Genomic DNA, 25,975 nt, shown 5'->3' with positions numbered 1-25,975 from the left:
TGATGACGTCACCAATGAATCGACGACTGAATTAGTTGGTAACTAATTTGGTAATCGATTAAGTCGATTAGTTGTTGCACCCCTACTGCCGAGGAGATGTTGTTGTCGCAGATCCAGCCGTTGGTGCAACGAGAAACGGAATATTTCTTAGTGGAGAAGAAAAAGAGAAACATACGATCATTCAGTCAATAATCATTAAATTAATATTGGGAGTGAATTCCTAATTTATTTAGTATCTGGTCGTGTCATAAACGGGATAATGTGCAGCGACTTGGTCATTGAGGAAAAAGAAGCCCTACGAAATGCCATTTATTTCAGGTAACACTGTGTTGAAGCTTGAAACTGCGTTAGTTACTGAACATTGTAATGGGTAGTAATTACCCGAACTGCATTAGTAATGCAAGTAATACGTTACTGAACTCCATACTGTAACACGTTACACCCAACACTGCCTGCTGGGACTCACCTTAACCCTGAACTAAAGGTAGCAATGCATAGTGTTGAACTTCCTGTCGGCTCCCAGACCGTAGTCGAGGAAACGGGGGGGGATGACTCTCTGTCGTCTCCCAGGGCAGAAGCAACACGCTTCGGGTTCAATAACCCATTTTATCGGAAAGACTGGAGAGAGGCGAGCTCTTCTTGGGAGGTCGTTGCATTTATTTAGCTCTTCTGTTTCGCAAGATCACAGACCTTCCTTTTTCAGCTGCCTCGTTATTTCTAGAAAACATGTATCCCGCTCGGTCTACCATACCATGCACGCGCCACACCCTCTCTTAAAGGGGTAGCGATCTCACTCTGCATGACCCAAATGTCATAACGATATACGAAACATCTCGTGAATTTGTTGCTGCCTCTTGCCAGCGCTACCCTGACGCCTGTTTTAGAGGTGAGGCGCAGGAGGAAGTAGCTTCAATGGGATGTAGCTTACGCCCTGCCTGCCTGCAGGAGGGGTTGTGGTTGAAGCCAGAATGGGTAAAGCTTCGCATGCGATGAGGACCCGTTCCGCGTGAAGCCGGAAGCGCCGCATTTGAGCGGCTCTGATGCCAGTGATGCCCTCTTGAGAGACTGAAGGCGTGCGTCAATTGTTTGCGTGAAGTAGCCCATTTCCATTAGCCGGAGGAACTTCCGTGGAGCCAGATTTCCTTGTCTTTTCCTCCCGCGTCCGGGTTTGCGGGGCGGCCGGCTGGAACCGCTAGCCGACTGGGGGACGCCGCCTGTAGCTTAATCCGCAAGACTGCGGAGCTGATGAATAATGCCTGGAGCTGGGACGAAGCCCTGCTGCTGCTTGCGCGTTGACACCTGGAAGACAGCTGATAGGAAAGGGGAGAGCATATATAGAGGGATTAACAGGTGCGATGATTAGGCTTGTAAATGGAGGGGAGTGATAGGTTAGCTGAGGAGTGGCGCTCCCTGTCATTTAGTGCAGGGAGCGAGTATTGCCATGACGTGCAATACGGAGTGATAGGTCTTCCTGTCTGAACTTGCGCTAAGCTTCATTTGTCTTATTCATTGGGTATTTTGAACACTTGTACTGTATATGAGTTGTAATTCACAGTGTTAGCCAACATTATAGACATTCAACACAGTTTGAAGAAAGTATGTAAACAGTGGCTAAAGAGGCAGACATATGTCCTGTACCATGGCCATGGTTTTACTGTTGATTCCAGAGTAACAGTGTGGACAATGTAGTTATAAAGCAGCCTTACTGAGGTGCTGCCGCAACATGTGAACACAACTTCAACTGCAGTGTGCATCTAGAGTAGACCGGTTGACGACAATACCTATTGATGCAGCAACCACTGTAAGTTATATTCTTGTTTAATTAGACTTCTCTGTTTCATTTATTCTACTCTGTATAATTGTTCTGTAGTTATTGTAGCTAAAACGGCGCTTTTGAGAGATTTTAAATCTCAGATCTGCCCAAGGGAACCTGTTACACAGGTCGCAGTGGGCACTCAAGCCTGCATTACAATATAGGCAGGGCCAGTCTGCTGATTGCGTGAAGTACAACAGCGTAAATTAGTCATCTTCCAGCTAAAAAGCATACCAGTTAAGCCCTGAGCCTGTTTTTCAGGTTTCAGGCTCGAAAATGCCACTAACACAACAAATGATATATCTTCACTTCTAAAAGGGGTAAATTAATAATTATTTTTCTCAAAGCAAGGTTACATCTGTGAGTTGAATGTAGAAGTGTCAGAATCAATATAGATGTTTTTATTTTAAAGTAAATTCAGATGGAACATAGTAAAAACATGTAAATTCTAATGTCCACCTAAAAAAAACCTTTACTTATAGTGAAAACCACCCTTGCATGATGGGTTAGTAGACTAAAAGCTTTAGGAAGCCAAACTATAACATATAATAAGTACCCTGTATCAAGATTGATGCAAAACAAGTGAAATTTGACCTTTTTAGAGAGATTTAGAAAAATAAAGTCCAATCGGACTCACCTCTGGGTAATTTGGGAACCATCGGTTCCATTTGAACTTTTTCACTGTAAAAATCATTTTATTACTTTGAATTATCACTATAGGTATTCATTCCATCCAAATACAACTGTTGTGAAAAAAATTTAAAAATAAAATAAAACATAGACCTACTCTGTTATCCTCTGAATTAGCCCCGAGCGAAAAATGCTAACCGATTACAGCACCGAAAATCACTCCTCGCTCCCTTATTACTTATCCTAGCTGCACATCCAACATATTTTTTATGATCGCAAGGAGACACAGAATCTAACGGTGCCCACCTCAACACTGAAAGATACAAACTCGTGACGTTATCAACAAAAACGTACATCAAAACAAGTGGTACTAACATGCGCTAGGCTAACAATGACTTACCTTCCTCGTTGTCTGGTCTAAACTGGTCTTCAATGGCATTAAAACGATAAAAACGATGATGTAGTTAATCCATAGATTAATATCCAATGGGGCTGTGTCCCCTTTGAAATGTTCTGATAATCTATAAGCAATAAAACTGCAATTCCGTTATCTGCTGTCCGCTCTGTGCTCCGTGCGCTCTGGGTCCTGCTGCATTTCCTGCTTCGTTACGTTGTAAACAATAAATGAAGTCGGCTGCGTAATGTTGTTACGCTGGCTGGCATTCTTTATACTTTACGCAGGACCATATCTCTGGAACCCATTGGTCGATTCGTGTGATTTACACCTTTTTCCTAACCACCAGAACCAATAGAATCGATGGGCAGTTCCCAAATCTACGTAAACATTACCATTGCGGACATAATAGAGAAGCAAACGAAGCATATCTGAAAGTGCAAGCCTGGACGGCAATACTTTATACCGAGTATATTGCCATAAATATGATGATTGATTATCAGTACAAAATTATACGTGACACAAAGACATTGGATTAACCTTGAGATGCGTTTTTATTCCGTTGAACACAACTTTTGATCACAAATCAAAAAAGGTAAGACGTAATTATTGTAATATTTTTGGAACCGGATGTTGTTTACTTTCTCTTTTCTGGCTGATAGCTCCAGGAATTCGAGGTCTTACAGTGATGACATTACATGTGTGGAATCTGTGGAGTCTCAGCTTTAAATCGTATATCTTGTTTGTGCAGTTAAGATAGTAATAAGGGCATTTCTACCGTGTGTTGTGTGTAAAAAAGCGTTAGCATTAGTTAGCATTTTTTCGCTCAATACTAATTCAAAGGCTTGGTATTACTCTTGTGTTTTTTTTAGCTAACAATTGTTCTTATTGTCAGTTAGCGGAGTTTCTTACCTTTAAAAGGGTATGAAACATTAATAGTTTCATAAATATTAAGAAGCCCTGAGACATGTGAGAAAAAAAAAACTGTGGGAGGGGTCCACTGGGGGGACCTTCGGGCTTAACTTGATACCGCATTTAAAATCTGATGAACTCAGTGTGCATCTAGACCAGGTGACGTAAATACCTATTGACGCAGCAACCACTGTAAGTTATATTCTTGTTTAATCAGACTTCTCTGTTTCATTTATTCTACTCTGTATAATTGTTCTGTAGTTATTGTAGCTAAAACGGCGCTTTTGAGAGATTTTAAATCTCAGATCTGCTCCAGGGAACCTGTTACACAGGTCGCAGTGGGCACTCAAGCCTGCATTACAATATAGGCAGGGCCACTCTGCTGTCGCCCATCAGCTGTGAGAACTCAGCAATCAGGCGTCCATTTTAGGTAGCTCTTTCCTGGAGTGTCAGCTTCAGCGTCAGACAGCCGAAGACTGACAAAGACATTGGAGTCCTGCGGGAGGCAAAGAGGAGGCAAATCCTACTCTGATTGAGCTAATTACCGCTGGTGTCCTATTTTATTTTCTTTAGTTTTCTAGCCCCTCATGCTATAATCATGTGTATTTTCTCCATTCCTGTTCATGTGTCTTCTCGCAATTATCACTGGCCCCGTGTATCTCCTAATCGCTATAACCGGCCTGCTCTCGTCTATCCCATATGCTCCACTGAGATCCAACATATAGTTTCAGGTGGCCTGTGGAACTGCCAGTCAGCTGTTCCTAAGGCTGACTTCATCTCTGGCTACGCCTCCCTGCAGTCTCTGGATTTCCTTGCTCTCACTGAGACCTGGATTACTCCATTCAACACATCCACCCCAGCAGCTCTCTCCACAGCATATTCCTTCTCCCATACACCCAGACCCACTGGCAGAGGTGGTGGCACTGGTCTCCTGCTCTCTCCCAAATTCCAAATGGAGCTTTTCCCTCTTCAAGCTACCTAACTTCACTCCTTCCACCTTTGAATTCCATGCCGTCACAGTAACCCATCCTATACAGTTAACCATTGTTGTTCTCTACCGTCCACCAGGCGCCTTGGGGGACTTCTTGGAGGAATTAGATAATCTCCGCTCACACATCCCTGAAACTGGTCCTCCCGCTGTATTTCTTGGAGACTTCAACCTCCAGACAGGGAAGATAGACAAACTAACATCTCTGTTAACCGCCTTTGCTTTCTCACTGTCTCTTTCCCCACCAACTCATAAAGCTGGCAATGTCCTTGATCTCATATTCTCAAGGAACTGCGCTACTTCTAACCTCTCTGTAAACCCGCTCCACACATCCGATTACTTCTTCATTTCATTCTCTCTACCCCTTTCCAAACATAACAAACTAATCTCTTCTCATCCAGCACCTGTCTGCCGTAACCTTAGTTCCCTCTCCCCCTCTACCTTTGCCTCATCGGTGCTCTCAGCCCTCCCTTCCTCTGACTCGTTCCAACTGCTGCCTCCAAACTCTGCTGCAGAAACTCTCCTCTCTACTCTTTCATCCTCTCTGGACTCTCTCTGTCCTCTCACATCTCGGCAGGCTCGTCAGTCCCCTCCTGCTCCCTGGCTAAATGACGCACTGCGTGCTAATAGAACCGTCCTTAGGGCAGCAGAGCGGAAACGGTGGAAATCCAAACACCGTGACGACTTCCTAACCTATCAGGCTCTCCTCTCCTCTTTCTCTGCTTTGATCTCTCAGGCAAAAAGCACTTTCTTTCAAGATAAGATCCAATCTTCCTATTCCAATCCCAAAAAACTATTTTCCATCTTCTCCACCCTCTTGGAGGGTTCTCTAACTTCTGGTCACTTTCCAAACAGTCTCAAGGAGGCAAGAGTAAACCCTCTCCTAAAGAAACCCACTCTCAACCCGTCTGATGTTATAAACTATAGGCCTGTCTCTCTACTCCCGTTCCTGTCTAAAACACTTGAACGCGCTGTCTTTAAACAACTCTCCTGTTATCTCGATCAGAACAACCTTCTGGATCTGCACCAGTCTGGTTTCAAGGCAGGTCACTCCACAGAAACTGCTCTCATTGCTGTCACTGAGGAACTGCACACTGCCAAAGCAGCATCCCTCTCCTCTGTCATCATCCTGGACCTGTCTGTTGCATTCGACACGGTGAACCATCAGATCCTCCTTCGCACTCTCCAAAAACTTGGGGTTTCAGGCTCTGCACTTTCCCTCCTCACCTCATACCTCAAAGACCGTACCTACAGGGTAACTTGGAGAGGGTCTGAGTCCGACCCTTGTCAATTAACTACAGGGGTCCCTCAGGGCTCTGTTCTTCTCCTCTTCTCCCTGTACACAAACTCGCTCGGATCAGTCATTAGCCCGCATGGTTTTTCATACCACTGCTACGCTGACGACACGCAATTAATTCTGTCCTTTCCCCGCTCAGAGACCCAGGTCGTCGCACGCATCTCTGCTTGTCTAGCTGACATCTCTCAGTGGATGTCTGCTCATCACCTCAAGCTCAACCTTGACAAGACTGAGCTGCTTTTCCTTCCGGGAAAAGATTGTCCCACTCTTGACCTGACTATCAACATCGGCACCTCAGTTGTTTCCCCGACTCAGACTGCAAGGAATCTGGGTGTGACCCTAGATAACAGCCTGTCCTTCACTGCAAACATCGCTGCTACAACCCGTTGCTGCAGATACACGCTTTACAACATCAGGAAGATACGTCCCCAGCTGACACAGAAAGCGACGCAGGTTCTGGTCCAGGCTCTCGTCATCTCACGCCTAGACTACTGCAACTCCCTCCTGGCTGGTCTACCTGCATGTGCCATCCGACCTCTGCAGCTCACCCAGAATGCAGCGGCTCGTTTGGTCTTCAACCTTCCTAAATTTTCACACACCACTCCGCTCCTCCGCTCCCTTCACTGGCTTCCGGTAACTGCTAGAATCCACTTCAAGACACTGGTACTTGCTTACCATGCTGCGAATGGATCTGGCCCTTCGTACATCCAGGACATGGTTAAACTGTATACCCCAGCGCGTGCACTACGCTCTGCATCAGCCAAACGACTCGCTGCACCCTCGCTGCGAGGGGGACCCAAGTTCCCATCAGCAAAAACACGTGGGTTTGCTATCCTGGCTCCAAAATGGTGGAATGAGCTCCCCATTGACATCAGGACAGCAGAAAGCTTACACACCTTCCGGCGCAGACTGAAAACTCATCTCTTTCGACTCCACCTCGAGCGATAGAATTATTAACAAAGCAAAGCACAAAGCCAGTTGAGTAGCACTTGAAATGTTTGGCTCTATGAAACCTGATGTACTTATATGATTCTGTTTTCTTCAAGGTTGTGTCTTCCTGGTCGAATGTACTTATTGTAAGTCGCTTTGGATAAAAGCGTCAGCTAAATGCAATGTAATGTAATGTAATGTAAAGAGACCAAGATGGCTGCAAGAGGATGACAGGATCATTGTGTGTTTATTATTCTAAACTCTCAATACTAAGAGTTCATACTGATACTTGTGTTCAAGCCAAAACACATTGAATAGCCATCTGTGAAACAAGTCTGAATTCCTTTGCTCTTACTGTGGTTGTTTGTTGTTTACTGTTGAAGCTGAAACTGACATGCTCGTTTACACTTTCTAATGCTTTGACCCTCCAAGTTGTATTGGGCGGTATTGTCCAGAGTTTTATTCTATATCCAATCAATTAATGGAAACTGAGAGGGAGTAAACTGCAATGAAACCAAACCATCAAATGAAAGTATGATGTTACATTTATCATTCTAGACTTCAAAAAGCAGCAAAGTGGAAGAGCAACCTGTTGATATTATCTTTAGAAATGCAATGTTCGCCCGATTTCAGACAAAACAAAGGAGACCACACAGATATTCAAGGTTTAAAGTTAAACAAATGTATTCAACCCACAATAAACAATAAACAAAAATATGATTAAATATATAAATTGTTCTAATCAGCAATGTAGTCTAGAGCGTAGAGTTTAGAGCTTAGGGAGTTGGCAGCGTGGAGTGTAGGTAAAGTGTGGAAAGCAAATTGAACAGTTACCAAAACACAAACAAACTAAATCCCCTAAGCTACAAACAGTGTCTTTGAGATAACTTAAAGCACAAGTCAGCATTTAATAATTAACAAACAGCCAGATAGAGGTTGACATAAAAAACCTCAGGCGTGATAAACATTCATTCACAATTGCAACTAGAGAATGCAATTCCTAAAGAAATTGCTAGTGGGAATGCTTTATGCTGAAAAGCTGACACTAAACTGCTATGCTGAAATGTAATGTGTAAGAAGAAAGTGAAGAATTTAGATTGAAATGATACATGAACACTGGGGGCTTGAATGTGTGATAAGAGAAGAAAAGAAAGTAAAAAGGCTTGGAAAGCAGCAGAATATTTGAACTGCAAACTTTTGAACTAACTTGATGGCGAATGATCTGTCGCCATGGCAACGGCATTTGATGACACCCCATAATACGCTTAGATGTGTTGATGGCTGCATCGTTACCAAACCTGTGAAGTTTTGGGCCATTTAGAGAATTTGAACTGAAGTTGTGAGAAAACCGTGTTTCATAGTGAGCATTGTGTTGCAAGGCAACGGCATTTGAAGAAATCTTAAAACTGTCAAATAGATGTCTTCACGGCTGGACTGTTAGCACACATGTGAAGTTTGAGCACTTTTTGACCATTTTCATAGGAGCTATAGCAATATCGTGTTTTACGGTGAGGGATGCGTTGCCATGGTAACAGCTTTTGAGGAAAACTCACTAATGGCACATACTGTAGACATGTTGAAGGCTGGACCATTAACCATTAACCATTATCTGAAGTCTGCTGCTCTGAACATGTCAGTTGGAGTTATGACATCATCGTGTTCCATGACACAGGTGTTTATATTTGAGCTAACGAGGTGTCCAGAGATTCAAAGGTTTCCATTGTTCTGAATGAGAGATAAACCTCTTACATGTACATGTGAACGTTTTGTTGAAGAACCGTAACAGATATCGGTGAAATTTCAACGTGTGAAGCATCTGTAAGAAGTTGAGCATCTGAAGTGTGCTTGTTGTGTACCTTCGGGTTAATAATGTGGCCTTTTTGGCAGATTAACAAAAGGTGTGCGGCTAATGCTGAGAGTAAAGATCAGCTTGAATTTACAATTGGCTTTAATGGAGACATTTTTTGTCACTTCATGCCCTCAAGAGGCATTTTGTTTAATTATTTTTTGCTTAATTTCTTTTCATTTTTCAAGCTACGAGATGTTTTCCTATGTTTGTCATGACAAATTATGTCTCAGGAGTGTAGGGTTTGGGAATTATGGCAGGTTTAAAAAAACAAATATGAAGGCGAATTTCAAGCTGTCCTCCACTCTAGCTTTGAGATCACAAACCTTAACGAGCTGCTCAACACACACTAATGTTCAAATCTGAAGAAGGCCTCTTTACCAAGGTCTGAACAATGTTTAATATTTGTAAAAGTATATCAGATTTAAAAGTTGTTTAACATGAATACTGTCAGAAAGATGTGAAACATTTTAAAGTTGGAATGAGGTTTCTGAGTGAAAGTATGAAGGAGCAGTTAGCAGTTGAAGTCGCATGAAGATTTTTCAAGTCTGAAGAGTTTCTCCATTGACTCCAATGTTAAAAATGTGATGAATTATGGGATGTATCTCTGGAATTAGGAAAGTTATGAATGAGAAAAGTAATAACCATCGATTCCCGACTGAGCTGAACGTTTTGATGTTTGAACGGAGTTTCTGCAATGTGGAATGTGGGAGAAGAAGAGGCGCAAAATAACCCGGCAGAATAATAAAGAATTTTGTGCATCGAATAACAGATAGTTGGAATGCTGTATATTTTACTGTACATTTATTTGAATGAACTATTATAGTATGACCTTTTATGAAATGTTTCAGTAGTGAGATGGCCGTACAGCATTTGGATGGTAAATGCTTTGAGCCCTGTTCCCTTTATTCTATGTTGTCCCTAGGCAAGATACTTAACCCCCATACTGTACATAATGACATATTAACTTTTTAAGATGACATTTTATGACTTACAATACTATAGCTTTTAACGACATACTTTGATATTTAACGAGACTTACTTTATGACATACTGAACCTTGACTTTGTACGCCCCTGGCCCTATTTGGCTGGATGTTCTCTTTCTGGCGAAATTAAAGATACTTTATAATGGGAAATCTGTCAACACAGACATAACAGAGATCACCAAATAAACAGAAAGTCATTTTCAGCATACACATGACAAAACACAAAACTCAGACTGCAGACAGATATCAAGCTTTCAGACGGTTTGAGTTTGAACAGTATGTGTTTCTCTCCCTATGTTGGAAGCTGATAAGGCTCACAGGGCATATGTGCTTGTTGCCAACAACATACTAAATACATCTATCTCTGTCTCCTCAAAGCTATGGTGTTTTACAAACCTTTGTTTGATCTACTGTACATGCAGTGGTTTTGAACTACATTTATTTTACTAATAAAAATCCCTGTGCAAAGACTAAAACCAATGTTTTCTGTGAATCCTGACGCAGAGTAATACTCTCTGGCAAATAATTTAATTGATCTCCCAAAACGTTTTAAACAAATAAATGAGCTAGGGTGTTTCTCAAACCGTTATCATGGGAACTGTAGTTTGAATCCCACATTGGCCATGCTGGTGGTGTAAAAAAGATATCTTATTCAACATTGTTTGAACGTATCACAGCGTATCAGCTTGTTCCAGCTTGAAGTGACCTATTTTAATGCAATACTTTTTAATTGGCTGCTTCATTTCATGAAATGGAAATACTCTACTTGTCCTTTTAGTTCTTTTGAAACCTTGCACATCGGGAGAATATTGAAATAAAAAATGTACTTTTAAATAGTTAGCCATCTTTAAAGATTCACATCTTCGGGAGGAATACATTTGCTTGGTAGTGTTGCAAAAAGGATAGGAAAGTAGGAAAGTATACAGTCTTATGAATTGTTGGTTTTCATGGGATTTGTTGATAATAAGAAAAACATAGAATCACTGTTGATGCCAGTGTGGTGAGTTTTATCAAAACACATCCTGTTTGTTTACACTGAAAAGTTATACATAATGTCCTCTACTTTGACTTGTGTAGCCCTGCTTGATCATGGCCCAGTGGATACACATGTCCCAGATGATCCAGCGCCTGTCTGATGACACGGTCAACAACCTCTATCCCCCAACCGCCTTTCCCATTGAAGTCAGACATTTTTTAGCTGAATGGATTGAGAGCCAAAGATGGTATGGCACAAACACATGTGCACACACTTTATAAAGTAACATGTACATGCTTGCAGATGTACACAATATTCATGCGTATGCTTAATGTTTCTTTCTTAGTCTGTGGCCTTGTGTTTGTGTGGATCTATATGCATTGGTGTGTGTGTGTGTGTGTGTGTGTGTGTGTGTGTGTGTGTGTGTGTGTGTGTGTGTGTGTGTGTGTGTGTGTGTGTGTGTGTGTGTTCTTCTCCCAGGGACGACTTTGCACTGGAAAAGGTGGAGCTGGAGAGCCAGGCTCAGACTCTGTTGGACCAGACCATCAGCATGCTGCAATCCATTTCGCAGCAGAATGCCAACGTGGTGGACAGATTGAAGTTGATGCAGATCAGCAGGAACATGGTAGGGGAATAGAAACCCTCAATAACACAGTGTTAGTCTCCATGCTGTTTGCAATCTAGATTGAAGGCAGTTGTGGTCTACATTCTTCACATGTCTAATTCTGAGTAGATGCCAGTGGTTGCAGCAGATTTGTGTCGCTCATATGGCTGAAACCACGAAGATGGTGTCATATGTATGGGAATATTGTGTTTGTTGGGTATAAATCGTTACAGATGACCACAACATTCTTTAAGTACTTCTTGTAAACATAAAAACCCACATATTGTACACTATACTGACAAGATAGCTAAGGGAAAAAAAAGGTTTTGTCAGTGACATTACCTGAATACTAGTAGCCACACAGTAGTATTTTGGATTGTTTTTAAGGATTTGTAATATGCTTGCTTTCCAGACCATGCTTAATCAGCGGCCTCTACGATTTGCAGTAATGGTCAAAGAAATCCTGGCGAAGGAGAGGGTTCTGCTCGGCACGGTAAGATCTTTAAAATAAGAAATACGCTCTGTGTTTAGTTTAACTACAGCCCTCTTCTTAGTGTGTGAAAGGCATACTACTACAAACTATTTTACAGCCTTCTTTCAAGACATTTTCAAGGGAAATGTGTGCATTTTAGTATGCAAGTAACAGTCACCAGTTGGAAATGTCTCTTTAGTGTTTATTGTTCTGCTCTGAGATTCGTGAAAATAACAATTAATCTGTTTTTGAAATCAATTCCACTTTTAATTTAATATAACTAGTGGAAGCATCATTTTGTTAAATCTTTCTGACGCCACAAACAATACTGTAAGTGTATTAAGTGCACTTCTATGTTTCTAGCTTCCTCAGACGCCCAGCAGTACTCCACAGTACCAACAGCACCAGAATAGAGAGAACTCGTTTCCCAGCATGCAGGATGTAGACCACCTGGTTCTAAAGGTGTTGGAGGTCCAGGACATTCGGCAGAAGATGCACCAGCTGCAAGAAGAGCTCAACTGGGAAAGGCAGAACTTTGAGGGTTTACAAGGTGAGAGACACAAACACTGAACACAGAGATTCTCTTTAGTAACGCCCTGCTTAATCTTCGCGTAATGCATGGTTGCATTTATTTGTTTTTCTGCTTTTTAATTTCTGTTTGTTTGGACTCAACATATGATGTTATTGATTGTTTGCACAGGACCGATCCAACAGAACGGAATGGATCCCAAGAATTCAGAAATACAGAAACTCCAGAATCACATCCAACAGTTGGAGTACAACGTGAAAGCACTGGCCACGGTGAGCTTGGAAATGGCTTCAGACCAACATTACTGGCTTCTTAGAGGGATATTGCTTGATTATTATTTCAGTCTGAGGCTACTTATCTTTCTAAAATAGATTCATTGATGTCTTTTGTCTATTTTATGAAAGAATACTGATTATACTGAGGTGTCAAATGTGTGTATATTCTGACCAGTACAGTATAATATTTGCAGATTTACTTTGTGTTTGTTTTCAAATTTATAATTTACATTTGGAGATTTTAGAAGGTTCAGTTTCATACGTTTATTAGAATATAAATGTAACAGTTGATGCATAAATGCAGTCTTGGATAGGTATAGATGTATTTACTATGGCTGTGTTTGTATGCATGATGTGTATGCATGATGTGTTTTGATGACATAGACATGAATCAATGTGTTTTCCCACGTGCGAAAGTGTAATGTGTTTGGATGTGGGTTGTTGTAGAAGCGTTTCCAGCTGCTGAAGGAGTGTGTAGACTGTTTGGATCAATGTCAGACCCGACTGATCAGCAGGCTGAAGACATGGCGGTGGGAACAGCACAAGGCAACCATCGGACATCCCTTTGACGAGAACCTCCACCCTCTGCAGACCTGGTGAGGCACACCCCACTGGGAAAATACCAACCAGTTTGATGATTTTTGGTTTTACGCTTTAAAACATCATATTCTTTGGCAAACACATAATGTAGGAAATACTGTAGGTTGTGACAATCATATGAGTTTACGTTTTTTGTGTTTGTTATTTCTTTATTGCTCCTTGACTATCTTTTAACTTGTTATCTGTTAGGTGTGAGCAGCTGCTTGGCGTGAATGGGAAGCTGAGACAGGAGTTAATGCTGATAGGGGAACCAATCCCAGAGCTCCAGGAGAGGCTGGGGAAACTTCTGCAGGTTCTGATCCAAAGGTAGCTCAGTCACATGGCTTTCTTTTTTTATATATTTGTATTTCCCTTTACATTGGAGAACTATGAATAAAGTACATTTACTTATCTTAAAATGTTCCCTTCCTTTTTACTCTACTTTTAACCTGTTAAACCCCAAGGTCCCCGCCGGCGGGTACTTTTTTTTTTTTTTTTCACGACACTGTGTCTCAGGGGATCTTAATACAGGGCTGCCAACACTCACGCATTGAGCGTGAGAGTCACGCAATTAACCCATATCTCACGCACTCACGCCACACTTGCCTTTCCTCACGCTAAGTTTTCGTCCAAAATAAATGTATATAAAAATAAAGTGAAGGAACAGCAAACCGAGCGGTCTACGAAATGAGACGGTCTTCTGGCTTAGTTCAGTAAATTTGGGAACGATATTGGGAGATTCTGATTTCCCAGATCAATAACTCATGAACACAAATGACGTCTCCTAAGTACCGTAGTAAGGTTGACAACGAACTACAATCACATTTTGATCAAAAAAAGCCAATACGCGCCGTCCTCCAAGCTGGACACATTACATTGGTCTCTATCCGCAGCCGGAGAAGAAACGAGTGCTCAGGGACCGTCTGCAAAGTGCAACTCCGAAAAAAGAGAATACAATAATATTCAATCACTATTATACAGCTTATTACTACCAAACTCACTACACACATCAATAGTCTCCTGCGTGTCATACTACAGCAGAGAGTTTGGAAGAATATGCTTTTGAATAATTTTGGAGAATATTTATAATGTAAAATCTTCAATAAATATGGCATCATCTTAAATAACTTTACTATTATACAGTATATTTCTACCAAACTCACTATTTGCATTGTTGTTGTTAGCATCTGGTTAGCTTAACGGATATTAGAAGCTGTTTCTAAAACAAGGAGAGGGAGAGCTCTGTCCTGTCAGACTGAGAGATAACTACAGCTCAGTGAGGTAAGGGACTCTCTGTTTAGATAGTTAACTTTAGTCTAGTTATCTAGTTATACAGTTTAAAAGGTGAGTGATTTGTAAAATATCCATAAAGAAAAAGAAAATCTGTTTACCATAAATTCATTTTGCTCTCAAAGTGCACCAGGTTGATGCATTTAACTTCAATATTTAAAAATATATATCTTCCCGAGGGAGCATGCCCCCCCCCACTTATAAAATAGCACTTGATTGTAAGAGTTGCGGGTACACTGTGTATGTGTGTATTCCACTGTAGAGCCCGGTACATGAATGGGAAACCCTAGTTTGTACATGTTCAATACATTTGTAACACTGTACATGAACGTTTCTTTTTTCGGTTCACCAAAAAAAAATCTCACTTCGAGCTGAACTCAAATGTTGGCAGCCCTGCTTAATATTTAAGAACCTATAATGTGTTATACCAGATTAACGGGAATAATCTCAGCTAACTGACGATACAAACCATTTTTACCAAAACAAAACACAAGTCTCATAAGAAGCATCTAAATGACCCCTGAGCGAAAAATGCTAACCTATTACTGCGCCGATAATCACTCCTAGCTCCCTTATTACTTATCCTAGGTGCACATCCAAGACACCGTTTATGATCGCAAGGAGACACAGAATCTAACTGTGTCCACCTCAACACTGAAAGATACAAACTCGTTATCAACAAAAACGTAATCAAAACAAGTGGCGCTAAGTAGCCCACAATGCTAACATGGTTTACCTTCGTCTTTGTCTGGTCTAAACTGGTCTTCAATGGCATTACAACGATAAAAACGATGCTGTAGTTAATCCATAGGTCAATATCCAATGTGACTGCATCCCCTTTGAAATGTTCTGATAATCCATAAGCAATAAAACAGCTTTTCCGTTGCTTGATATCAGAGCAGGATATTTCTCCCCTCTGCTGAAAGCTAGCATGCGCAGAGACGCCACCTTTTTGTTTTTTAACATGAGTGTGTGCGGGACGATTTCCCTTGGATTCTATTGGCTCTAACGGTCAGAAAGATATGTCACATGTCAAAATCGAACAAGGGGGGCCAGAGATATGGAAACTATCTCTGTACTTTGGATTCCTAAAGCTTTTAGTCTACTAACCCATCATCCAAGGTTAGTTTTCACTATAAGTACAAAATATTTTTTGGACGGACACTATAATTTACAGTTTTTTATCATGTTCAATCTGAATTTTCTTTAAAATAAAAAACATCTATATTGATTCTGACTTTTCTACATCCAACTCACAGGTTTATCATTACTTTGAGAAAAAAGATTATTAATGTAACCCTTTTAGAAGGGAAGATATGGTCATTTGTTCTGGGAATGTCATTTTCGAGCCTGAAACCTGAAAAACAGGCTTTTAACACTTGTTTCCAAACAGGAAGCATTTTTCCTCACTCCTTTAACTGATTTATCTTTCAGCTCTCTCGTGGTGGAAAAGCAGCCGCCTCAGGTCATTAAGACCCAGTCAAAGTTTTGTACAACAGTGCGATATTTGCTGGGGGAAAAAGTTGCTTCTGGGAAGCCTGTTGTGCTGAAGGCGCAGATCATAAATGAAATGCAGGCCAGGAATCTGGGCAGTGTTCCCGGGTGAGTCATATTTACACAACATGGAAAACTGCACACTGCAAACAGATCTTCTATACCTCTGCTATGTTTAACAAATATTTTATTTATATTAATATAATATCATTTCAGAATAGGCTCTATTAATTAATGGACATTGACACTCTTTGTTTTGTTATCTGCAGCGATAATGTTGGGGAACTGATCAACAATACAGCCATCCTGGAACACAACACAGTCAGCAAGAGCACGTGTGCCACCTTCAGGAACATGGTATTATTCAATCCTAATTTCTTTCTTTTTTTTCTTTTTTTTTCTTCCTTTATTTATCCAGGTGTATCCCATTGAGATCATTGATCTCTTTTTCAAGGGAGACCTGCTCAAGTAGGTTCCACATGAAACATAAAAACATAAACAGAACAACAAAAAGGACATCATACAGCATCATTACAGGGATTTACAATTTACAATAACTATCCACATGAACAGGTACCAACAGCTTCCGATTGAGTAGCATCCAACCGAGCTTTAAAAACATTTAGTGGCACCAGATTGCTCAGTTTCCATTCCAATTGCAGACTATTCCAAGACAGTGGAGCTGCGCATCTAAAAGCTGTCTTCCCTAAGACAGTCCTAGCAGTTGGCACATTTAATAGAAACACAGCATGCAATCTCAGGCAGTAGCCACTTACAATTTGCCGTGAGATCAGGGAGCAGATGTATTTCTCAGCCTAGATTAGATAATTGTTTATTTGTCAAGAAATTCAAACCCTCATTTTGCTTTAACAGTCCATCAAGAAGATCAAAAGGGCCGACAGAAGGGGATCGGAGTCTGTGACAGAGGAGAAATTTGCTCTCCTGTTCTCGGCAGAGATCACCATCACAGGCTGTGACACTCCCTACAGGATACAGGTTTGACATATCAATTGTTCTGTCGGTTTTAAACTGTTCTATATATCCTGTTGCTCTTCGAAAGTATGGGATTTGGGCCTTTAGATAATCATGCTTTTTCCTGTTCGATTTAACACTGTGGCATCCAATTTTCTGGCATATCATTTGCCAGCAGACACACATTAAAGCAGTGATACAATGAGCTGACAACAATAATCTCATAAAACTAACAACTGTCATTGATTATAGATGATCTCACTGCCGGTGGTAGTCATTGTCCATGGTAGTCAAGACAACAACGCTCTGGCCACCATCATATGGGACTGTGCTTTTTCCGAATCAGTAAGTGTAAAATGTGTGATTTATTTGTATTGCTTTTATGTTCCTTCACTTTATTCTCGGTTATTTAGTCCCTGACATCAATGTAAATGAATATGAGTGTTCTCGCCTTGTCAGCCTTTTTGTTATTGTCATCAGGACAGAGTGCCGTTCATGGTGCCGGAGCGCGTGCCCTGGAGGATGATGTACAGCACTCTCAACAGTAAATTCACCTCTGAGGTCCAGACCAACCACAATCTGGACCATTACAACCAGCACTTCTTGGCCCAGAAGATATTTGACAAGCCAGATTTTGGCGACGACTTCAGCAACATTTTGGTTTCCTGGGGCCAGTTCAATAAGGTAAACGCAGGTGTATGTCCTCTTGCACAGACATTCAGGCTCACACACACTGACATCTCATGATGCAGTTTCAATCTTACAGGAGGTGCTCCCGGGCCGAATATTCACCTTCTGGCAGTGGTTTGAAGGAGTGATGGACCTGAGCAAGAAGCACCTAAAGACCTACTGGAGCGAAGGGTGATGACACCTCCCTTGCTGTTTAGATATTTAGATATTAGATAGTATCAACCTGCTACAGTCTGTTAATATTTACAAGTGTGTGTTCCACTAGGCTTATATTTGGCTTCATTGGGAAGCAGCATCTACACCTGATTCTCAAAGACATGCCCAACGGGACCTTCTTGCTTCGCTTTAGTGACTCTGAGATCGGAGGCATCACCATTGCATATGTGTCTGCTACTGAGAGTAAGTTTCTGTTTGGGCTGTCATGATGCTACGGTGCACACTGTAAATAAAGTGTTGGCATACATACAGTATATCCTTTATATATTTTATTTTAGTATTTGATTCTTTCAAACCCTCCCTTATTTTGTGGTCGGTCCTCCGGAACTATCCTAAATCCTGGACCAAAACAGATCGGACATTGATTTTAGACTCTTACCATACATTTGGACCTAATTTCTTCTAGATGGGGGACAGAAAATCCAGAACATCCAGCCCTTCACCAAGAAAGATCTTGATATCCGTAACCTTGGTGACCGCATCCGGGACATCAACGACATAACATACTTGTATCCTGCATTTCCTAAAGATGAAGTATTCAAAAGATTCTACTCAGGTAATGGTCTTCATGCACACATCAGGTGTTTATTCTTCAGCTTAAGTGAGAAGTATAACTGATTGTTTTTTTCCTGCTAACAGAGCCTCGAGCCTCACCCATCGGGGGCTACATCCCTGTGTCTCTCCAGACTAGAGTTGGCACGTAAGGGACTATTTTATAAGTTAACCATATCATTTGATGCACTTAGAGTAAAATGGCTGTAAGGTCACATGTTTGTGTGTGCAGAGAGGGCAGAGAGGGCAGCTCAGCCATCCCCCTGACTCGTAGTATGACCCCCATCGCTGTAAGCCCAGCAAGTACTATCTACTCTGTGTAAGTGGCACTTCTCTTCTCTTTCTCTCTTTCAATTTATTTACATATTACCAACTAACTTCCTCTCATTCATATTCCCTGGTTTTAAATGATTGTCATGTTAAGGAGTTTTAGGAGTTGATGTCTTCCATTTAAATATTTTAGTGATGTCTGTGAATGTTATGTTGCAAGAGTAGGTGGTAAACTTGCTTCTTTATGTAATTTTTTCTTGTGCTCGTGTTTTGGTCATTTGTCTCATTGTGTACTTATCTTACATATTAGTTATGCAACACCATCTACCATAAAGTCTCATGGAAAAGAAAATACTGTGCAAATACTAGTCCTTTGATTAAGTGACTGAAGGAACCTTCTCCAATTGGCCATAGTTAGCGTACTGTTAATAATAACAGTTATTATTGATTGTTGAAAGCGCTTTTTTATTACTGTTTTTTTCAGGAATCAGTTCCAGCAGCCTTTAGGCCAGCAGGAGCAAGACATGGAAGGTGAACCTAGTGGGGAGTTCTCTGGCTTCAATGAGTAAGTAGGTTTTAATGTTTCCGTCTATTCATACAATCTATTTCTATGTTGCTTTTACAGTGTTTAATGGTCATAATGTGTGTATTTCTGTCTTCTAGTCAGGCATCTACCAATATGGATATAGATCTCGACAGTATTTTAGAGAATCTGCAGGAATGAGGATTTCCCATTAAAGTTGTTTTTGGAGTGCAAAGCAGACATTAGGAAGAGACCAGAGCCAACGTCGTCTGTCTCACCTTCAAATAAATAAAAAAGGGCATGCTGACTTTCTTCCTCCCTATCATCCTCCAGATAAATCCAACTTTTGAGTAAAAATGTATGAGATGTCTCTGCAATACAACTTGTTGAGCTGATGCTACGTGACAGCAGGAAATCCTTTTATGGACAAAGTCAAACGGAGAACTAAGGAACAGAAAGAATCGTCGCTGCCCGCTGGCTCTTCTTGTTGTACACCTGTACACTGGTGGTTTTGGGATTTTTGTTGATTGCATCAGTGTACATCAGTATGTGTGTTTTTAGCCATGATGAGGCAAGTATTTCCCTCTTGTATATAACCCTTCCTAAGCCTCAGCTCAAGAATTCTATAATGTTATACACCCCTCCTACAGTATACATGGTAAGGACTTCCTAACTTAGACAATGTTATTAAGCCTAACGTGTTTTATGATATAGTAAAGATAAGTTACATTAAAGGGACAATAAGCTTTTCCATAACCATGCACTGTGAAACTATACAACATTGATGGACACTTACAATTCACTTATAAATAGCAGAAGTGGCAGTGTTGATGGTGGTGGGTGATGTTTATATTATATCTGCCTTCTTAAATACTCGATAATGTGTATTTTTTTGTTACATGTGTTGTTCGTCACTCTCAGCCAATAATGCATGACCTTATGCAAACAAATGATTGGTATCTGTCTAAAGTCTTTGGAGTGATACAAATCATACATAAATGACCAGTGTATGTCCAGACCTTTATTCCTATGCAAATTCTCAAATTAGATGTTATTTTATGTCTTACGTGACATTTGAATGTTTCTTGGTGTTGGAGAGTAAACACATGTTTGCTCATGGGATACAGAATAAAGTGATTAACATTGCAGTTAATATGATGCATTGCAGGGTGAAGAACAATATTAGTCTGAAAGAGGAAGCCGTTTCTTTACTTTGTGGGAGCTTTAAATCCAAATGTGTACTCATATTAGCAGCCTTTATCCACAGCAGCATGTACGTCAAATCCATCTTCCTCATAAACCAACTTTTGGATTTCAAAGTCAATGTTGTGCACGTGTTGCTATAATGATGTGTTTGAAGTACAGTGTTGCATGTTTGTTTTCCGGAGGAGAACCTTTTTATCTTTAGATTGACTTTTAGATAAATAGTTTTGGGGCTACTACTATAATCTATTAAAATGTTTAATTGTGGTGACCAATAAAGTCTCAGTGTTTCTCAATAAAGAAACTTGTGAAATGTATTTGCAATAACTCAGTTATCTCCATTAAGCCAAACGTTACTGATATCACAGCTGTGTTGCACTTATTGATGCCCTGCTGATAGAGGAATATGTCCTAGAAGTGGTTGCGGGCTGATTCTTAACTTTAACTGCCCCGTACTATCACACAAATAGCCTTATCTGATTGGGAAATGTTTGAGTAAATAAAATGTGTTACTTTGTTAAGTTCTCAGAAGTAACATATGTCAAATATGACGATTGTTGCCTACATCTAAGATTATATTTTCTTCCTATATCATCTATTTAAAGCACATACTTTTCTATGGTCAGTCTTAAATAAAAACAGACAAAGAAATGATTGGAAACATAAGAATTTTCTCATTTTTTTGACATATAAAATGATAAATCAATGGCACTGTGATCGGGAAGGTGTGCCTGGTACCAAAAAGGCTGTCCAATCAGTGAAAGCATATTGGTGTATGACATAAACGGGATCACTTCCATAAGCCAAAGAGGATACATTGTATTACTAGCATTGTATATTTCCTATCCATCCAGTTTCAACAATCATGAAATGATTTTAAAAAAGAAAGAACACTTTACACTGTACATCACAAAGCTTTTCCATTAGAACAATAAATCTAATTTTATGTCACTAAAATGTAAATTCTAATCAACCACTGCCAGGGAAATCACACTGAAAAAAAAGGTTATGTAGAGGAAGCAGAAAGTGAATCAGCTTACATGTCTGGTTCAAATACTGCTCTGGGGAAATGTGTCAAAATGCTAACATATCTCAGTGACCCTTCCCTCCATCCCAGCAGTTAGATGTCCCCTCATTAGAGCAGAACAAGATGGCTGCCTTGTAAATAAAGGGAGGAGGTAGGGTGAATGAAGGAGGGATGGAAGAGAGAGGGGATGCCAGGCCAATGTAGAGCTTCAACTTCCAAGTCAGTTCTCTTCAGTCGATTGTATGAAAATAAAGGTGTACAGTTATCACACTACAAAACACACTAATGATTACATCATCTTGCGGTGACCTTCTCTCTTCACCCAAATATCAGAGACGGGCTTGTCCAATAAAACGATCTCACTCCGTAAGAGCCACCAAGCTGAGCGTAGAAAAGAGAAGGCACCAGGTGTTTGCCAACACCAGCAACAAGCCACCACACCTCATGCAATCTTTCATTTCTAACCTCGAATTGATGTAACAAAGACCCTTCATTTGTGTCAAACAACATAATTCAACTAGAAAAAACGTGTGTTCCTCATGACAGCTTGTCAGATTTGCTTGTATTGTTTTTCCATGGCAGACACGCAAAAGTAAAAGCAAACCAACTATCACACACCTATACATGAATCTGTGATAAGCCCTGCTCTAAAAGCAGAAATAAATCATTTAAAATGTAACTCAAAACAAATATTCTTAAAGTTATCTAAAGTGGTACAAACCTGCAGATTTCCCAATATAAGGCAATGGGTAACACATTTGGTGGCAATTATACCAGTGTTTGTAATGTAACCTAGCGGAAGACTGAGCTCAGAAACGACCAGGTAGCGTTATGTTTTGTGGTAATTTTAATGTAAATATGTGTGCATGCTTCACTAGATGAAACAAAATCTCCAAACTGAATAAATGTGGCTTTCAGAATTGACTCCTAGGCATGATTTATTTGTATCTGATATAAAAAGAGGATCTCTCTAAACATGTTGAAATGATGCAGTATCAGTATGGAAAAGGCTGCATTTTCCCCTAAAATATGTTGTCATGCTTAAAAGAAAAAATCATGATACAGACAAAGGGATTTGGCAATGAAAAGTGAAAAATAAAAATGATCAATTAAAACAGGCACATACTCATGCACAGAGATATGCATGCACACCCACCTTCTGTCTCAAACAATCACACACGTAAAACTAAAAGCCAAATAAATACTGGTAAAGTACAATACGTACATGTAATTTACCCAAAGTTCATTAAACAAAATGGAGAGATCACACCGGATCAAAATGGAAAAGCATGCAGAAGTCCACTGCTCTACTGTAGCTTCACTCCTAGCAGACTACAAAATAGTGAAAAAAACAAGAGAAAGAAAGGGAAAGAAAAATAGCGAGAGAGGCCCCTGTCCTGAGCAGTTATAGCCACCTGGTCAACCAGGAGAGACTGAATCCCCACACCATAGGGCGCAGGGTGCTTCCTTCAGTGACAAGTCTTCTTCTAACCCTCCATCTTTGTCCTGCAGTCCAAAGGGGAGGAGGAGGAGGAGGAGGAGGAGGAGGAGGAGGAGGAGGAGGAGGAGGAGGAGGAGGAGGAGGAGGAGGAGGAGGAGGAGGAGGAAGAGGAGGAGGAAGAACAGGAAGAGGAGGAGGAGGAGGAGGAGGAGGAGGAGGAGGAGGAGGAGGAGGAGGAGGAGGAGGAGGAGGAGGAGGAGGAGGAGGAGGAGGAGGAGGAGGAGGAGGAGGAGGAGGAGGAAGAAAAGGAAGAGGAGGAAGGGTGGGTGGGTGGAGGTGAAATCAGACGAGATTGTCAGGGCTTCGGGTTCCGCTTCACTGTAATTCAGTAGGTCAGTTCTGGATGCAGAACAGGATAACAAAGGTGTCTGGGATGCGTGTGAGCATGTGTGAAGGCGGGGAGGAGGGTAAGTGCGCAGAAATGCTGAATGGGCTAAGGATGGACCGGGAACTGAGGGTGCAGATATTGGGGTGAGGGGTGAGGGATGGGGAGGTCAGAAAGCCAATCTTCTTCTCCAGGCTTATAGGGCCTGTGTCTTGAGCTCGATGGGATCCCCCCTGTTCTCCTGCTGGCCCTCAGCCTCTGGGGGCCGAATGCCCTTCAGTGTAGCGAGCCTTTCGGAGAGGTTGCGCACACGGGGGAAGAGTATGAAGTCGTACACCAGAGCACCCAAGGCAGCTCCAATCATCGGTCCAACCCAGTACACCTGCAATTAACAGCAAAGACAACATGTATTAGTGTTTTTGTAGATGTCACAGTAAGTGTAAGTGTACGTGTAAGATTTACAGATCATCTTACCCAGTGGTTGACAAAGTTCCTGACCATGACAGCAGGGGCGAAGGACCTTGCTGGGTTCATTCCTGCTCCAGTGTAGTACATCTAAGTGAAAGACAGCAAGAGTAGTTTAGAGTTAGGACTGCTTGTGTGAAAGGATACAACAGTCACATTCTTGGATGAACTCAGTGAGTCTCCCTGTTGGTGCTTACCCCGAGAAGATGGCCCATGAGCACAGAGAAGCCGATGGCCAGGGCAGCAGAGCCCAGGCGTCCATTGCGCCTCTCATCAGTCACAGAAAAGACGCACACGACAAGCTGCAGGGTGAGGAACACCTCCATCGTGGTGGCCATGCCCAGGCTGATTCCTGGCTGCAGCTGAAAGACCAGAGGAATAAAAGGTAACATTTATGTGTGCATTCATTAAAAATACTTATGTTCTTTGTTCAATCAGATACTATTACATTATTGTATACACATTGTGATTGGTCGACCTTGTATTACATTTTCAGGCAGAATTGGCAAATATGTTCTGTGTACAAGCAATACTTAAATTGTCATAAATAATTAATTATCTTAATATTTAAGTGTATGTGAACTTTTTTTTAAAGATTTGTAATACAGGAGTCAGAACCTATAATTAATGTGGTGTTGCAGTGGCAGGTGATCTTACCGTGTTGAGGGCCAGGTTGCCCCTCATGTTGGTCGGGGTGACCCCGTAGAGCACCGCAGCACCGGCCAGTGCGCCGAGACACTGGGCCACGATGTAGAAGAAAGCGCGGAACAGCGACATCTGAGAGCCAATCAGGTAGGCAAAGGTAACAGCTGGGTTGATGTGTCCTCCACTGATGTGGCCGATGGACTGGATGAGGGTGGCAGCCGCCAGCCCAAAGCAAAAGGCAACATGAAGAACATTAAGGGGCCCCGTGGTCCAGCGGAGGGCTGCCCCCAGCCCAAAGAATACGAAGAACATGGTGCCATAGAACTCGGCAAATACAGCGCGCCAGAATGACATGGACCTGAACTCCCACATGGTGCAAAGGTTCAAAAAGCGACCTCTAAGCAATGGAGGGATGAAAAGTCAGGAGAAAATCTACCTAGTGACCTAAAAGGAGAGGAACTATCTCCAAAACAGTGACTGTGTTTGAAATCTATAAAAAACAGAGCAAATGAAAATAATTTGCTCTCAAACTGAAGCTGCCTTGCTAAAGCTAAATGCAACAACAAGTTAACTGCTCAACATGTAACTGTGAACAATCTGCTGTTTTAAATTCTGATTTCTGTCATAGAGAGCTCCTGAGTGAAGCAATTTGCCAGTCTCTGTGCATCTATGGGCCAACCCCGCTGGTTTTAGTAGAAGAACATAGACAGACAGACGTTAAGCATGTCCTGCAGACATTCAGCCTCTTTACCAGAGCAGGGTGAGCTCAGAGGCCTTTTTATAACAGCCCAGGGGCCACAGCAGCCCCACCAGGGCCAGGGGAGGGGCATGCACACAATACTACAGATCAAAACAAAATCATTTAACCCTTCGTCTGCCTTAACGGGTCACAGGTTTAAAAGGAAATAGTCAACACTTGATAATGTCATTAATCTATAAAGATAAAGCTATAACACACTGCAGTTTAAGGGGTACTTCTGAAATTGAGATGTCAGGTTGAAGTTATATGCGGGAGGACAGAGAAGAAAGCAAAATGTCAAATGCTTTGACTCATCTCATTATTTTTTCTTGGGCCTTTCAAATCCAATAGAGTACCATCGATGGTATTTTTGAATTGATTGATTTCACTACTTATGTCAGGATTAAAGGTCAGTGGTAGAAAAACCTTATTCATAACACCACTGAACATTAGCCCTGGACGGACCTTGAAACCTGAAAATATAAGAGCAGTGGGCATGTGCGTAACCTGCGAGCTGGTAGAAGTTGAGTGCAGAGGGAGTTTTGCTTAATTTACACTTATTTTTAATATTTTTACAAGCACAGGATTGATGTCAGGGCCCAACTACTGATTTTACATGGATTTTCTTTTTATTGTTTTCTCTGCAATGAACAGTTCACATTTACTCCAATAAAAACGGTGATCACCAAAGTACAAGCAACGTGTTGTGCTCTCGATTGGTACAAATGAGGTCGGTGGCAGCAGAACTGATTAGGCACAGTTTTACTTTGTTTGTGTGTGTGCTGAACAGGTTCGGAAGCTCAGGTCGGATAAAGCGCTGGAAAATCCAC

At 41.4% G+C, this 25,975-nt stretch overlaps 2 protein-coding genes across 2 annotated transcripts in view; one reads left to right on the top strand and one right to left on the bottom strand.

Moving 5' to 3' along the window:
- Positions 1-20,760, top strand: part of stat6 (signal transducer and activator of transcription 6, interleukin-4 induced) — a 31,657-nt gene extending 10,897 nt beyond the window's left edge. Inside the window, exons 2-20 of the mRNA XM_034209203.1 lie at positions 10,876-11,021; positions 11,255-11,399; positions 11,791-11,871; positions 12,214-12,400; positions 12,551-12,651; positions 13,102-13,250; positions 13,444-13,560; positions 15,958-16,125; positions 16,287-16,374; positions 16,891-17,013; positions 17,242-17,334; positions 17,470-17,673; positions 17,756-17,850; positions 17,945-18,078; positions 18,302-18,451; positions 18,535-18,595; positions 18,680-18,766; positions 19,202-19,282; positions 19,381-20,760. Of these exons, the coding sequence (XP_034065094.1) occupies positions 10,888-11,021; positions 11,255-11,399; positions 11,791-11,871; positions 12,214-12,400; positions 12,551-12,651; positions 13,102-13,250; positions 13,444-13,560; positions 15,958-16,125; positions 16,287-16,374; positions 16,891-17,013; positions 17,242-17,334; positions 17,470-17,673; positions 17,756-17,850; positions 17,945-18,078; positions 18,302-18,451; positions 18,535-18,595; positions 18,680-18,766; positions 19,202-19,282; positions 19,381-19,441 (2,259 nt within the window). The 5' untranslated portion in view covers positions 10,876-10,887 and the 3' untranslated portion in view covers positions 19,442-20,760. The remainder of the gene's footprint in view (positions 1-10,875; positions 11,022-11,254; positions 11,400-11,790; positions 11,872-12,213; positions 12,401-12,550; positions 12,652-13,101; positions 13,251-13,443; positions 13,561-15,957; positions 16,126-16,286; positions 16,375-16,890; positions 17,014-17,241; positions 17,335-17,469; positions 17,674-17,755; positions 17,851-17,944; positions 18,079-18,301; positions 18,452-18,534; positions 18,596-18,679; positions 18,767-19,201; positions 19,283-19,380) is intronic.
- Positions 20,761-23,173: 2,413 nt separating this feature from the next.
- On the bottom strand, positions 23,174-25,140 carry LOC117541927 (lens fiber major intrinsic protein-like). The gene is made up of 4 exons (XM_034209259.1): positions 24,419-25,140; positions 23,959-24,123; positions 23,771-23,851; positions 23,174-23,678 (listed from the first exon to the last, which is right to left on the bottom strand). The coding sequence occupies exons 1-4, from the start codon at positions 24,776-24,778 to the stop codon at positions 23,493-23,495; spliced, it is 792 nt and encodes a 263-aa protein (XP_034065150.1). The 5' UTR covers positions 24,779-25,140; the 3' UTR covers positions 23,174-23,492.
- Between the last annotated feature and the right edge of the window lie 835 nt (positions 25,141-25,975).

This window comes from Gymnodraco acuticeps, unplaced genomic scaffold (genome assembly GCF_902827175.1).
Source record: "Gymnodraco acuticeps unplaced genomic scaffold, fGymAcu1.1, whole genome shotgun sequence".
Classification (NCBI taxonomy): Eukaryota; Metazoa; Chordata; class Actinopteri; order Perciformes; family Bathydraconidae; genus Gymnodraco; species Gymnodraco acuticeps.
This window is presented reverse-complemented; position numbering and strand designations above follow the sequence as displayed.

Bases quoted from the DNA above. Each gene is read 5' to 3' on its own strand.
- LOC117541927 (XM_034209259.1), bottom strand. From the start codon at position 24,778: ATGTGGGAGTTCAGGTCCATGTCATTCTGGCGCGCTGTATTTGCCGAG. The intron at 23,852-23,958 runs GTAAGCACCAAC...TCTTTCACTTAG, and splicing joins TCATGGGCCATCTTCTCGGG to ATGTACTACACTGGAGCAGG. The intron at 23,679-23,770 runs GTAAGATGATCT...TGTTAATTGCAG, and splicing joins GGAACTTTGTCAACCACTGG to GTGTACTGGGTTGGACCGAT.